General features: G+C 44.2%; 1 protein-coding gene across 1 annotated transcript in view; it reads right to left on the bottom strand.

Moving 5' to 3' along the window:
• DNAH10 (dynein axonemal heavy chain 10) overlaps window positions 1-14,561 on the bottom strand; it is a 255,018-nt gene that overhangs the window by 151,173 nt on the left and 89,284 nt on the right. Inside the window, exons 8-12 of the mRNA XM_069755992.1 lie at window positions 8,909-9,139; window positions 8,626-8,816; window positions 8,276-8,474; window positions 5,848-6,042; window positions 5,332-5,502 (exon numbers count right to left, since the gene is read on the bottom strand). Of these exons, the coding sequence (XP_069612093.1) occupies window positions 5,332-5,502; window positions 5,848-6,042; window positions 8,276-8,474; window positions 8,626-8,816; window positions 8,909-9,139 (987 nt within the window). The remainder of the gene's footprint in view (window positions 1-5,331; window positions 5,503-5,847; window positions 6,043-8,275; window positions 8,475-8,625; window positions 8,817-8,908; window positions 9,140-14,561) is intronic.

The following is a 14,561-nucleotide window of genomic DNA, read 5'->3' as shown; positions in this document are numbered from 1 at the left end:
TCCACTTTTCTCTTCATTATCTCGCCGGGGAGAAGAATATCCATGCTGACGCTCTCTCTCGCTCCCTTATGTCAATTGAGGAGGAGGAAGAGGAGCCTCGGCTTATTGTCCCTTCCGAGAGCCTGAGAACCATGGCACCGGTTTCGCTAGAGTCTGTGCCTACGGGCAAGACTTTTGTGCCCATTAATTTGCGACCGGAGGTTCTCTCTTGGGCTCATTCGTCCAGGGTGGGTGGACACTTTGGGACAAAGAGGACATCTGAGCTACTGGCGAGGACGTACTGGTGGCCGCATATGGTCCGGGATGTCAGGGATTATGTTCTGGCGTGTGTCTCCTGCGCCAAAAATAAATCTCCGCGTCAAAGGCCAGCTGGTTTGCTCTACCCCTTGCCGGTGGCAGATAGGCCCTGGGAGATGGTCGGGATGGACTTTGTTGTGGGTTTGCCCAAGTCTCGCGGCTGTACCATCATTTGGGTCATCACCGATCATTTCTCAAAAATGGTGCATTTGGTGCCGCTACCACGGTTACCTTCTGCACGAGCCTTGGCAGCGTTGTTCATTAGACATATCTTTCGCCTACACGGTATGCCAGACAAAATTGTCAGTGACCGGGGTCCCCAGTTTGCGTCTCGGTTCTGGAGAGAGCTCTGTCGTCTTCTCAGTATTGAGTTGAATCTCTCTTCCGCTTATCATCCCGAGACGAATGGGTTGATAGAGAGGGCCAACCAGACCTTGGTCACATACCTGCGACATTTTGTTTCTGCCAGGCAGGATGACTGGGCATCCTTGCTATCATGGGCAGAGTTTGCACTGAACAACGCCGTAGCCGATTCCACTGGACAAACCCCATTCCTCCTCAACTATGGTCAGCATCCACGGGTACCTGTGCCTATGCCCGTGTCTTCCGCCGACTCCAGGGTGTCAGACTGGGCTGTGGAGGCACGGGATATTTGGGACCGCACTCAGGATGCCATTCGGGCCTCTAAGGAGAGAATGAGGTCCTCCGCCGATGCTCATCGGCGCCCCGCTCCGACCTTTGCTCCTGGCGACTTGGTGTGGCTCTCCGCCCGTAACATCAGGCTGCGAGTTGAGTCCACTAAATTTGCTCCTCGCTACTTGGGCCCATTCAAGGTCCTCGAGCAGGTTAATCCTGTGGTCTATCGTTTGGCCCTTCCGCCACGCCTGGGTATCACCGACACCTTTCATGTGTCCCTCTTGAAACCCGTGTATATGTCCCGGTTCTCCGAGTCATCTGCTGGGACATCGGGTTCGTCTTCGGACGATTATGAGGTGAACGCTATTTTGGGGTGCAAGGTGGTGCGTGGTAAAAAATTTTATTTGGTGGACTGGAAGGGTTATGGCCCCGAGGACAGGTCCTGGGAGCCTGTTGAGCACATTCGGGCTCCGCAGCTCATTGCTGCCTTCGAGCGTAGCGAGGCCCAAGGAGGGGGGGGCCCTAGGAGGGGGGGTAATGTTAGGAGTCGAGTTTCCTCTGCTGCACAGGGGGAATCTCGATCCGTCTCCGCTGCGGTCTCCCATTCTCCTCCAGCCGCAGTGGAGTCTGCTCAGCAGGGACGTCGATCCCAGCGTCTCGCTCAGTCTGACTCCGTGCGAAGAGTTACTGCTGCTTCTCCAGCTTCTGCCTTTAAAGCCAATACTGGTCAGCAGCGAGCGGACTTCTCTGGGACTAAGTCCTTATCTGCACACACTGAGCATGCCCAGGGCAAGATCTCTCGTTGGAGATCGAGGGTCATGTGCTCAGGCTCTGCGGCACATTCCATTGGTCCTCTTGGCAGGTCTTGGAAGGGCAAAAGTTCTGTAGCCACTTCCTGTGCTACAACTATATAAACTGCGCATGACCGCACGGCCATGCGCTAGTATTGTCTCATAATGTTATATGTGTGTGTGTAGATGAATGTATGTCGATGGATGAAAGCTCCTAAATATCCCTCCCTAGAGTTGTTGTCTGCTCGCGGATGTTGGTAGCTATCTAGCGCCCGACTAATCATCTGCACGATACACACATTACAGCGTCCTCTTGCTGTGTCCGCCTGTACGGCGCCGTGCGCTTGCCTTGCGCTTTCCATACCCAAGCCTGTGTGGTTGGTGGCGTCCGTCAGTGCGGCATTGCTCGCACTCCTGTGCATTTATATATCTATATTTAAGTTTCCTTTCACACCCAGTTGCGGTGTAGTGCCAGCGAGGGTCTAATCGGACTTCAATCCCAGTTGGGGTTGAGTACGCTGACTACTCGCTCGCGCTTTAGGTGCGGTACCGCGATCCTGTGATACAACAGGATTGCTCCCTTCACGCTGGGTGAGGTTGAACCCACGTGTATATACTTTAGTGTACCGCCATATAGTCTGTATTTACTAGCAGCAGGTTTTCACCTGCACGGTGGACCCCGGACTGCGAACGCATCTATATCACCTTTCTTGGTGCGTTCCGCCGGTCCTAACAGTATGTGGCTCCATGCAATATCTTGCCTGTGAGGTAAGGATGATTCTGAGAAAGGTCAGGAATCAATCCAGAACTACACAGGAGGATCTGGTCAATGGCCTGAAGAGAGCTGGGACCACAGTCTCAAACATTACCGTTAGTAACACACTACGCCGTCATGAATTAAAATCCTGCAGGACATGCAAGGTCCCTCTGCTCACACCAGAACAAGTCCAGGCCCAATTGAAGTTCGCCAGTGACCATCTGGATGATCCAGAGAAGGTATGGGAGAAGGTCATGTGATCAGATAGAAAATAGAACTTTTTGGTATCAACTCCACTCGCCGTGTGTAGAGCACTGTGAGGGAAAACATCATATTTTGGGGGTGCTTTTCTGCAAAGAGGACAGGGCAACTGCATCGAATTAAAGGGAGGATGGATAGGTCATTTATCACGAGAATTCGGCCAACAATTTTCTTCCCTCAGTTAAAACCCTGAAGATGAGTTGTGGCTGGGTCTTGCAGCATGACAATGGCACTGACCCAAAACAAACCGCATGGGCAACTAAGGAGTGGATCCATAAGAAGCATTTCAAGGTCCTGGAGTGGCCTAGCCAGTCTCAAGACCTGAACCAAATAAAAAAAAATCTTTGTAGGGAGTTGAAACTCAATGTTGCCCAGTGACAACCCCAAAACCTGAATAATCTGGAGAAGATGGAGAAGTAGGCCAAAATCCCTGCTGCAGTGTATGCAAACTTGGTCAAGAACTGCAGGAAATATCTGACCTCTGTAATTGCAAAGAAAGATTTCTGTACCAAATATTAAGTTCTGTTTTTCTATTGTATCAAATACTTATTTCATGCAATAAAATTAAAATTAATTATGTAAAAATCATACAATGTGATTTTTTGATTTTTATTTTTAGATTCTGTCTCTCACAGTTGAAGTGTACCTATGAGAAACCAAGAAAAGACCTGCCCACAGGCCGCCCAGAAACACAAACAGTCTGTGTCTCTGTCTCTATGATGAGGAACATGTTTTTAGTTTGGTGCGGCCTGTGGAAAGGTCTTTCCTTGGTTTCTCTGGCCTAGAGCATGAAGATAAGACTCTGCGTACAGTCCCGCCCCAGAACACGAACATCTCATTAACTGAAAACGTCTAACACTGATTACACAAGAACCACAAGACAGATTTCTTCACCCCAGGTATCATTTTAATACATGTAACAACGTCAACCTGACAAATTCTGTAGTTTACTTCGCAAAATCCTGCTGACAGGTTCGCTTTAAGGTTTGACTTTATAAAATTAAGAAATGTAGCTGAGAACACTAAGGTCTCAACACGCTTGTTTTTTTTATCCAGAATTTTTACAGATCAATCATGGACTCATTACAAAGAAAGTGACTTTCACGTTTCCTTTTTTTTTTTTTTACTTTTTACAGACTGACTGTTCGCAAAAAAGGCATCCTAATGTGAGTCAATAGCCCAGTAATAAAAAAAAAAAATCACAAAAAAACACATTGCTGTTGATTAGGGTTGAGCGACTTTTACTTTTTTAGGGTCGAGTCAGGTTTCGCGAAACCCGACTGTCTCTAAAGTCGAGTCGAGTGAAATCGGCCGATTATGGCAAAAAGTCGGGGATCGACCGAAACACGAAACCCAATGCAAAGTCAATGGGATATTTTTATTTTATTTTTTCTCTCTCTCTCTCTCTCTCTTCATTGGCTGAAAAAATGGCGCCAAGCGCGTCATACGAAACGCGACTTTGGCGCGAAAGTCGCGTACCGCATGGCCGACCCCACACAGGGATCGGGTCGGGTTTCATGAAACCCGACTTTGCCAAAAGTCGGCGACTTTTGAAAATGAACGATCCGTTTCGCTCAACCCTACTGCTGATGTCATCTGTGTGATGTCCATAATTTACTGTATAATGGATTGGAGTAGCGAAGAAATTTGGATGCAGCAAGGATTATAAAAACCGAGGCACAGACTAACATGTTCCAAGTCACAAGGGATTAACCGCAGGAGAGTGGTCTTTGCATCTGACTGTCTTCAATCAAATCTGTCAACAGTGGGGTACGTGAGACGTCAACCTGATGGCATTCAGACACAATCACAAGGTACCCCATTTCATGTCCAAGCTTGAAAGTCATATATCCCTCGTATCTACCATTAAGCCTGGAAGGCCTTCTTTCACTGGTATGAATCCTATTATCTCTTGCATTTTTTTTCCTTTTTTTCCTTTCATTCCTTTTCAGGTCTTGAATCTGGCTTAGCCCTCTGATCTCTCCTGGGCCAGGGTTTTGTCCTGTCCATTAAATTTCAGATGAACTTGGCTTCAAATCTCCAAATCAAGACTTTCTTCAAGATGCAGCCTCCTTACCGGTTTAAATTGGATCAATCTGATTTTAGTCTGGTGCTCAGCGCACTACAGGGTCCTCCCTTTGAATTAATCCACAGCATTTCTCCTCTCTAGCTTTCCTGTAAGGTGGTATTCCTGATCGTTATTACTTCTATCAATCAAGTACCTGAACCTGCGGATCTGTCTTGCCACTTTTCTTTTTTTTGTCCTTCACTCTGATGGTGCAGCATCTGGTGCCTTCACAAGGTGGTTTCTTCCTTCTTCTTTAATGTAGAGATTGTCCTTTCTTCTCTCTGTCTTTCTCCTTCTGATGCTGCAGAGAAATCCTTACACTGTTTGGATCTGGTCAGAGTGTTGCGTCACTACAAGAATGTGACAGCTTCTTTCAGATGTTCAGATGCGCTGCTCATCATTCCACAAGGACAAAAGTCCTTTTTTTATGAGTGAAACAATGTGTACAATGAACCCTGATTATGACTGTGGGAATAGCACTTGAAATGAAGATGATCTAATGCAACAAAATCACTTCTTACCTCTTTACAATACTGTTCCAGAATAGCGTTAAATTTCATCATCAGCTGCCTGTTGATGGCTTCTCGAGAGCGAATGTGCTTAAACTTCAATAGCATGTCAAATGCAGCCTCAGCCGAACGAAGAGTTTTAAATGATTCGTCAATGAAATTTATGGCTTCTCCTTCAATGGCCTGTTAACATGGGACAAGGTAGAAGCATGTCAGCAGCAAAGGTTCACACTAAAAGGATTTTGAGGACTTTGGGAGAACAAAGGGATTGTTATAAAGCTAAGGTTTCACTTTTCCCCAAAACTGCAGGTCAGGATCAGCAGTGATGAAGGACAATCCATCTGTCACAGGACTCTGCAGCAAATATGATACCAACCAAGTGGGGGATTCACATTATAAGTAATATATTTCTCTATATTATACCAATCACTTTGCTTTCCAAAATCGCGAAGAATCCTGAAAAACCCTAATCAATTACTGCTTTTGTCAAAAGTCTATGTTAAAACAGAATTTCCACCTATTTCATACCTGAACTTCATTTTTAAAGTCATCCATGACAAGTTTCCATTCTTGGGAATATTTTATATCGAAAGGATCAAAAGACAGGGCCTCCATTGGTTTGATAAGACCATTAACTCTATGCAATACATCATCAATACGCTTGGGATCCCCAGTGACAGCTTTTAATTCTGGACCAAAAATGTTGTAAAACTCTTCAAGGACCTGGGTATTACAAGAGGACAAATGTAAACTTTTCTTTAAAGTAATAAAATATTAAGTTAACACCCAAGCGGCAGTCAGCAGCCCATTATGAATAAAATATTCAGTTACAGGTGTTGTTTTTTATTATTTAGGTAATATTTTAAAATTGTTTCACACATCAGCAGCTTCTCTTCTGTAATTGCCAGAGCCAGCTTAAATTGAATTTGTCACCTATCATTTTTTTTTAAATACTTAAATCTGGATAGTGATACTATTTTTTTTCTAGCCTTTTTACTATTTTTAATTGTTTTTTTTTACATGATAATAGGGGCTGCCATCTTGTTTGATTTTTTTTAACAGCATTAAAAAATTTGTTTCACTGCCTTTGGGCCATAGAGAGCAATAGACTCATTGACTTGTATAGAGGATCTTTCTACGCATGTTCTGATCTGAGCAAAAGTCTTTGTGCAGGGAGGGAGAGGAGGTGAACCAATGCATCTCCGAGTGTGAACGGTGGATTTTGTGCCAGCTATACATATGTGCCATCTATCTCTGTAACCTGGTCTGTGATAATAATGAGATGGAGGAGAAGCAATTTTTACAGAACAGGAAATATCAGCCTAATATTAGACTTAAGGTACCTTCACACTGAGCGACTTTGGAACGATAACGATAGCGATCCGTGACGTTGCAGCGTCCTGGATAGCGATATCGTTGTGTTTGACACGCAGCAGCGATCAGGATCCTGCTGTGAAATTGCTGGTCGGAGCTAGAAGGCCAGAACTTTATTTCGTCGCTGGATCACCCGCTGACATCGCTGAATCGGCGTGTGTGACGCCGATTCAGCGATGTCTTCACTTGTAACCAGGGTAAACATCGGGTTACTAAGCGCAGGGCCGCACTTAGTAACCCGATATTTACCCTGGTTACCTAAAAGAAAAAACACTACATACTTACATTCCGGTGTCTGTCGCGTCCCTCGCAGTCAGCTTCCCGCACTGTGTAAGCGCCAGCCGTAAAGCACAGCGATGATGTCACCGCTGTGCTCTGCTTTACGGCCGGCCGGCGCTCACAGTCAGTGCGGGAAGCTGACTGCGAGGGACGCGACAGACACCGGAATGTAAGTATGTAGTGTTTGTTTTCTTTAGGTAACCAGGGTAAATATCGGGTTACTAAGCGCGGCCCTGCGCTTAGTAACCCGATGTTTACCCTGGTTACCCGGGGACCTCGGCATCGTTGGTCGGTGGAGAGCTGTCTGTGTGACAGCTCTCCAGTGACCACACAGCGACGCTGCAGCGATCGGCATCGTTGTCTATATCGATACAGCGTCGCTTAATGTGACGGTACCCTTAGTGGTCAAAGTTAAAACTCCAATATTTGAGGATTTTTCTATCTATATCGTGGAAAATTAGAGAAAATAAAAACACTGCCTCTCTGCCCCTCCTGTTTTGGCTGCATCAGTAGACCACATCCATTACTGAGCTCAGCTGCTCATGGCATTTACAGTGGTGATATGCATTGTCCATGCGTCATCCATGACGCAGCCAAAACACAAAGACTAGAGCAAGGGTCAGCTGGTGCTGGAACAAGTGATGGCTAGTGCCAAATATTCGTTACAAGTATAAAAGCATTGGAGGAACACTTTTCTTAAAGTGGAAAACACAACTGACAGTTCATTTGCCCTATTATTCAAATATATAAAATATTAGATTCATTTTTGGGTAACCTAACAAAGAAATTCATGGCACAGATAACCTACGGGATGATACCAATTTACATCCTGAATAATAAAAATAAGCTTTCTAAATGCATACTTTAACAGTATTACTGAAAAACTTGAAAAAAACAAAATCTCAATAATAGTATGTTGTACGTCAATTAAATTAGGTTAGTGGAAGCGCACCTCATTAATTAAAAGTAATTTTGAATTTCCTTTTACTCCTGACATACCTTTGTGACATTACATGTTAACATTATTAACCTCTGTAATGTTATTGCTCCTTCTGCTTGACCATGTCTGCTTATTTTTGGCCATTTTCCTTTATTTTGTCATGAGAAGAAAACATTTTGGGAGTAATATTTAAATAAATTTAGGACTACGTTTCATAAAAAAATGAACCCAAATATGTTTCATTATATGCGATGACATTTATGTTTTAAGTACCGGTATATTTTTTAATTTAGGTGTCTTTTGTAAAAGCTACTGTAATAATCAAAAAAGTATTTTATCAATCAAGAAATGAACAATTAGTACCTGCAAAATATCATACAGGTTTTGGCATATAGTGGCTAAGTAGTCAGTTTTCTTGAAGAGACGTTTTCTATCAAATTCCCAACGCTGATCTCTCCCTGAAGCTTCAATCTTAGCACGGATTTCAAAGTAGCAACTTTTCCACAATTCCAGGGTTCGCTTTGCCTCCAGAGTTTTGTTTTTCGCTGATTCTCTGTTCTCGCTACAAAATAGTGTTGGAAAAAAATTGTGAATTTGAGTTCATTGTAAATGTGATTTAGGTCACCACCTCACATTTGAAAATCGTAAAGAAAAAAAACCCATTATATTTCTCATTAACGTACCAAACCTTAGCATGTTGATTTGCCACCTACCGAAACAAACTGCGAATATTCAGGACTCGACAGACTCTTTCTGCAATTTCCCAGGCGATTCTTTCCATTAACGGGACCATTCTCTCGTCTTTATTATAATGACGGGAAATAATCCATACCATCCTCAAAGCATTCATCATTGGAGGAATTGTATCCAGCACTATGTTAAAACCCGTGCCATGTGTTAAGTTCTACAACAGAAAACACCGAAGAATTAGGATATTATGGTCTTTGAAGATGACATTATATCGGCTGGTCGAGATACTTCATTTAGAATACTAACCTTTAAATGACGTTCAAGAGTGGTGAGGAATCGAACGTTATCAGCAGCTTCCACATGGTATTTTGCCAGCTCAGTTACTGTAAGATCTAGATTTTGGACTAAACCAGGATCAGCAATGGACAAAACATTTAAGACCTTCTTTACTGTGGGAAGTTTCAGCTGTTCACTAACAGCACTTAAAGTACCATTACGTTCTCGCCAGAAATCTATTTCAGCCAATGGAGCATTTCCCTGAAAACCGAAGAAGAGCTTTAGAAGACCTTTGAAACATTGAAAAGACTTTCCTCTTATATTTGTCATAAAGGGGTGTTTCTGTATGCTCCTCCCTTCTCCGCTATAATAGCAGGTTACTAAAGGTTAGAGGGGTTTTCCATAACTATTTTATTTTTTTCTCATGGGGCTTAGCACTGACAGGCAGGTACTTCTGACCAGCGCCAGCTCAGAGCGGTCATGGACCCCCCTGCCAACGAGTCTGGTGTTTCATTTAACCTCATATCAACAGAGCACCTCTTACAGGCTGCTCTGTAGTCGGGGTATGACTGGTGACCTCATGCTGATTAACAGACGCTCCCCACAGTTAGGCAGCAGGGAGTTGACTTATAAATCAGCATGACATTGGCAGTAACACCCCATCAAAAGAGCCGAGCTGAACAAAGCACCTGCTCTGTCAATGTAACTTCACTGGAAGCTGCAGAATCTCCAGCAGGAGTGGTCCATGACTGCTCTGATCGGGCAGAGATCAGCATTGGCAAAAACATGCAAGTAGTTAGCAACTACCTCCCTGTAAAAGTTCAAAGGAGCATAAGAGTATACTGTATTTTTCGGATTATAAGACACACTTTTGTTCCCCTAACTTTTGGGGGAAAGTGGGGGGTGCATCTTACAATCCAAATGTGCGCTGTGCTGTAGAGGAGGGGGGGCGGCTCTGGAGTGGTGTCAGGGGGGTGGGTTAGGCTGGCTGCAGGCTGCAGAGAAAGCGGGAGGTATGCCAATGTACCAGCAGCACAGGGGGGCAATATACCAGTACATGGGGCCATGTGCCAAAGGGGGCAATGTGCCAATGTGCTAGCACAAGGGGGCAATTTACCAGCACAAGGGGCAGTGTGCCAGCAGCACAGGGGAGCAATGTGCCAGCAGCACACGGGGGCAATGTGCCAGCACAGGGGGACCATGTGCCAGGATGGAGGTTATATAGATACCAGGATGAGGGACATGTATATGATTTGTAAGACGGACACTGGAATTATAAAACAGACCCCCATTTAACATTAAAAAAAATATTTTTTTCTATTTTTCTTCACCAAACTTGGGGGTGCGTCTTATAATCAGGTGCGTCTTATAAAGCGAAAAATGCGGTAAATCAAAAGGTCCAGGATAACCCCTTTAAATATGCCAAAATACTGAACCTGGCTTGTTTTAAAAACACAAATATTCTGATGAAATACCCGCCTTTTCCAAGTATATGCAATGTATGTACAATATACTATATAATGTATACACCATAAAGAAACTGATCTATAATAAGCCTTGTTTCAGTGACTTAATGTGCTTAACAAGTTTAGGATCAGGCAAATTTACCCTGTTCATGAACAGGAACATTTCCTGGGATTTTCTCTTTTGGATTGTCAAATTATTTTTGCCACATTTTTTCACAATGCAAAGGAAATTTTAATATTCTTTTTTTTTTTGGTTAAATCAGAGGAAAATGTAAAGAAAACAGGAAATTCGTGTCTATTTTCACATTTTTTATTTATTTTTTTACGACCACAAAGGACTGCTAAGGTAACATTTTAACTTGTGCTCGCCATTTTGTAGAACTTATTTTTATACATTGGACATGTGTTTTTTTTCGCCGGGGGCTATAATCAGCATTTAGGACAGGCTTTTTTTTTATTCTTACTTTTTGATTTACCGTACTTATTTTTCATTTATTTCACAAACTGAGCACCCAATAAGGTCTTAAAAGATATTTTTGGTGGAATTTCAAAATATTAATACATTTTTAATGTTGATTTTCCCTGTAACAGAGGGTGATAGGGTGATAAATAAGCCTCAGTTACAGAGGAAATTAAGCCTCCTAGTTGCATAGCAGAGCTGACTAGATCTCCTATGACAAAGCAGCTCCTCTTCTCCCTACACCCAGTGATCACATGAAGTTCGAAAGGCGAGTACCCCGTAGAGGCCTGGGGAACCTCACGGATGGAGAACAGCAGATAAGGTAAGAGACAGTCCCAGTCTCTACCGTCTTTTTCTATGGCTTTCCTCAGCCTAACATAGTATTTAAGGTTGAAGGAAGACTTTAGGTCCATCTAGTTAAACCCATAGCCTAACATGTTGATCCAGAGGAAGGCAAATAAAAAACATGCGGCAAACACTAAGCTCCACATTGGGGAAAAAAATTCCTTCCCGACTCCACATATGGCAATCAGACTAGTTTCCTAGATCAATGCCCTATCAAGGAATCTAGTATATATAACCTGTAACATTATACTTTTCAAGAAAGGCATTCAGTCCCTTCTTAAATTTTAGTAGTGAATCACTTATTACAACTTCATACGTTGTAACATAGAGAGTTCCACGGTCTCACTGCTCTTACAGTAAAGAATCTGCATCTGTGATTATGAATAAACCTTCTTTCCGATGTAGAGGATGCTCCCTTGTCCCTGTCTCAGGTCTAAGAGTAAAAAGATCATTAGACAGGTCTTTGTACTGTCCCCTCATATCATGCTCTTCAGGGTTTTATTAAACCTCTCGAAAAGGCCATTTGTCTGAGGATGTTACACTGAAGTCCTCAACTGGGAGATTTGCAGGACCTTGCATAACTCCCTCATCACCTTACTGATAAAGGGTGTTCCCTGGTCAGTCAGGATCTCCTTCAGTAAACCTGTCCGGGAAAACACATGGACCAATTCGCGGGCTATACTCCTCGTGGAGGAGTTTCTCAGGGGAATTGCCTCAGGATATCGTTTGGCATAGTCCGGGATGACCAAAATATACTGATGCCCACGAGTAGATTTAAACAGGGAACCAACCAAGTCCATATGAATTTTCTGGAACGGCACTTCAATAATGGGCAGTGGCACGAGGGGACGCCAAAAGTGAGAGATGTGGGAGGTTAACTGACATGTGGGGCAGGACCTGCAATAGTTTAATATTTCCCGGTGACACCCGGGCCAATAGAGCCTCTGCACAATCCGTTCCTGCATTTTTCCACTCCCAGATGTCCCCCCAAGATGTGTGAATGGGCCATGTCCAACACCTTCCGCCTATAGGGGCCTGGCACTATTAACTGTTTCCCCAGCTCCCTCCTCACTTTCGTGACCCGATACAACTCCCTACTCATCATAAAATAGGGAAACCTTGTGTCAGCCCCCAGCTCCTGTGCAACCCCATTTATGACAGTAACATTGTTAAATGCTTCCTTCAGTGTTGGATCCCTATGTTAGGCAGTCCCAAAATTCTCACTGGTGCCCCCTAACTCTGGAATGTCAGACACAGGGAACACCTCCTCCACATCCCCCACAAGAACACAAAATGGAAAACCGTCTGCCTCTGGGTGTGGTGATACCTTATTAGGGTTCACTGGTTTCCTATTTGTGCCAGCGAAATCAGAACCCTTCCCCCACAAATCCCAAAATAAACAAAAGTCCCAGCCTACAATAATATGGTGCAACAAGTCCCGAACGATGCCGACCTCATGGGACTCAGTACCGTGGGCTGTTTCAATGTCCACTCTGGCTATAGGGTAGTCCTTAGTGTCAAAATGTATGCACCGAATGCCGACTTTTTCCCCTGAGATCAGCTGGAGGGGAAACGTGGCCCTCACAATGGTAACCAGACTCCCAGAGTCTAACAGTGCAGTTACCTCCCTCCCACTCACCTTCACCGGTCACGCTTGAGGCCACTCGTTGGATGGAGAGTTCACACTGCAGGCTGGATATGCATAATATGAACGACTTCCTATTCTGCAGTCCATCTGCTCAGGGGTCAGGTGACAACAGGTTGCTATATGGCCTGGGCCTTGGCACCTCCAGCAAACAATATCACCCGTAGGGACCTCGGGCACCACCTCCCCCGCCCCTTTGGACGCCCCACCCCCTTTTGGGCCTCTGCCCCCTGTTGGGACCCCCGGTATGGAGTGGGCTGCTTTCCCACTGCACCTACAACCCCCGACATCTCTCGACCAGTCCATCAGCATTCCGGGGATCACCCTGGGCAACCCAAGTCTGCACAGGAATCGGCAGGGAGTGTACAAACCGATCCTTCGCCATCCGTTCTACCATCTGCGCAGGCGTAGGGGACTCTGGTTGCAGCCACTTTTGGACCAGGTCAAACATTTGGGAGGGCAGTGGTTTGTCCCAGTGATACGCCCAACTGCGCCCTGAGAGTCATTGTTAGCTCCAAGCGTACAAGAATCTCAGTTTTTAGCTTGCCATACTCTTTGGCATCCTGCAAAGCTAAATCATATGATGCTTTCTGGGGTCCTCCCGTCAAGTATGGGTTAGCAAAAAGAGCAGAATCTTGCTCTTTCACTAAGAGACTGGCTACAGATGATTGTGGGATCCTGCACTGTATACTGGGATCCCACAAACTGGAACTGTCATGAGACATTAGGGACCCTTGTAAATAGAAGATATTACAAAAAATCACCACTCTGGGGCTGCGCGGTATTTTATTAAATACAAAGGGCAGCCCCTGATTGGCAATAGGTACTCTTTAAGTGCAACTTCTGATTTGTAATAGTTCTTGGCAAGTGAAATTTAATTCCGATGAAACATTAAACTAAATTATAATTACACCGCTCACATAATATGGCTTTTACTATGATCTAATAGCTTTGACAAACTATTTATGTAATGCCGGGGACACACACAACGTATAAAAAAAACGGTCTGTTTTTCACGGACGAGAATCGCACAAATGTTAACAAAACAGTGATCCGTGTACAGTGCGAGGATGCGATTTTCTCGGATCAAATGATCCGTTTGACATCCGTGTTACATCCGTATGGCATTCGTTTGGCGAGATTTTCTCGCAGGCTTGCAAAACGGACATACAATGGATCCATGGGCTCAAATAATCGTAATAACATATTTTTGGCATATTCCACACTACTGTTAGTAGTGTGTATGTGCAAAATTTGGGCGCTCTAGCTATTAAATTTAAGGGTTAAATCGCGGGAAAAATTGGCGTGTGCTCCCGCGCAATTTTCTCCGCCAGAGTGGTAAAGCCAGTGACTGAGGGCAGAAATTAATAGCCTGGAGAGGGTCCATGGTTTTTGCCCCCCTCTCCCCCCCCCCGGCTAAAAACTTCTGCCCCAAAAAAAGGCACATCTGGAAGATGCGCCTATTCTGGCACTTGGCCACTCTCTTCCCATTCCTGTGTAGGGGTGGGATATGGGGTAATGAAGGGATAATGTCACCTTGCTATTGTAAGGTGACATTAAGCCAGATTAATAATGGAGAGGTGTCAATTATGACACCTCTCCATTATTAATCCAATAGAATGAAATGGTTAAAAAACACACACACATTCTTACAAAGTATTTTAGTGAAATAAATACACAGATTTTTGTAATATTTTATTATACTGGTAATCCACCTGAAGACCCTCGTTCTGTAAAAAAGGTAAAATAAAAAAACAACAATATCCC

Source organism: Ranitomeya imitator, chromosome 1 (assembly GCF_032444005.1).
Source record: "Ranitomeya imitator isolate aRanImi1 chromosome 1, aRanImi1.pri, whole genome shotgun sequence".
Lineage (NCBI taxonomy): Eukaryota > Metazoa > Chordata > Amphibia > Anura > Dendrobatidae > Ranitomeya > Ranitomeya imitator.
This window is presented reverse-complemented; position numbering and strand designations above follow the sequence as displayed.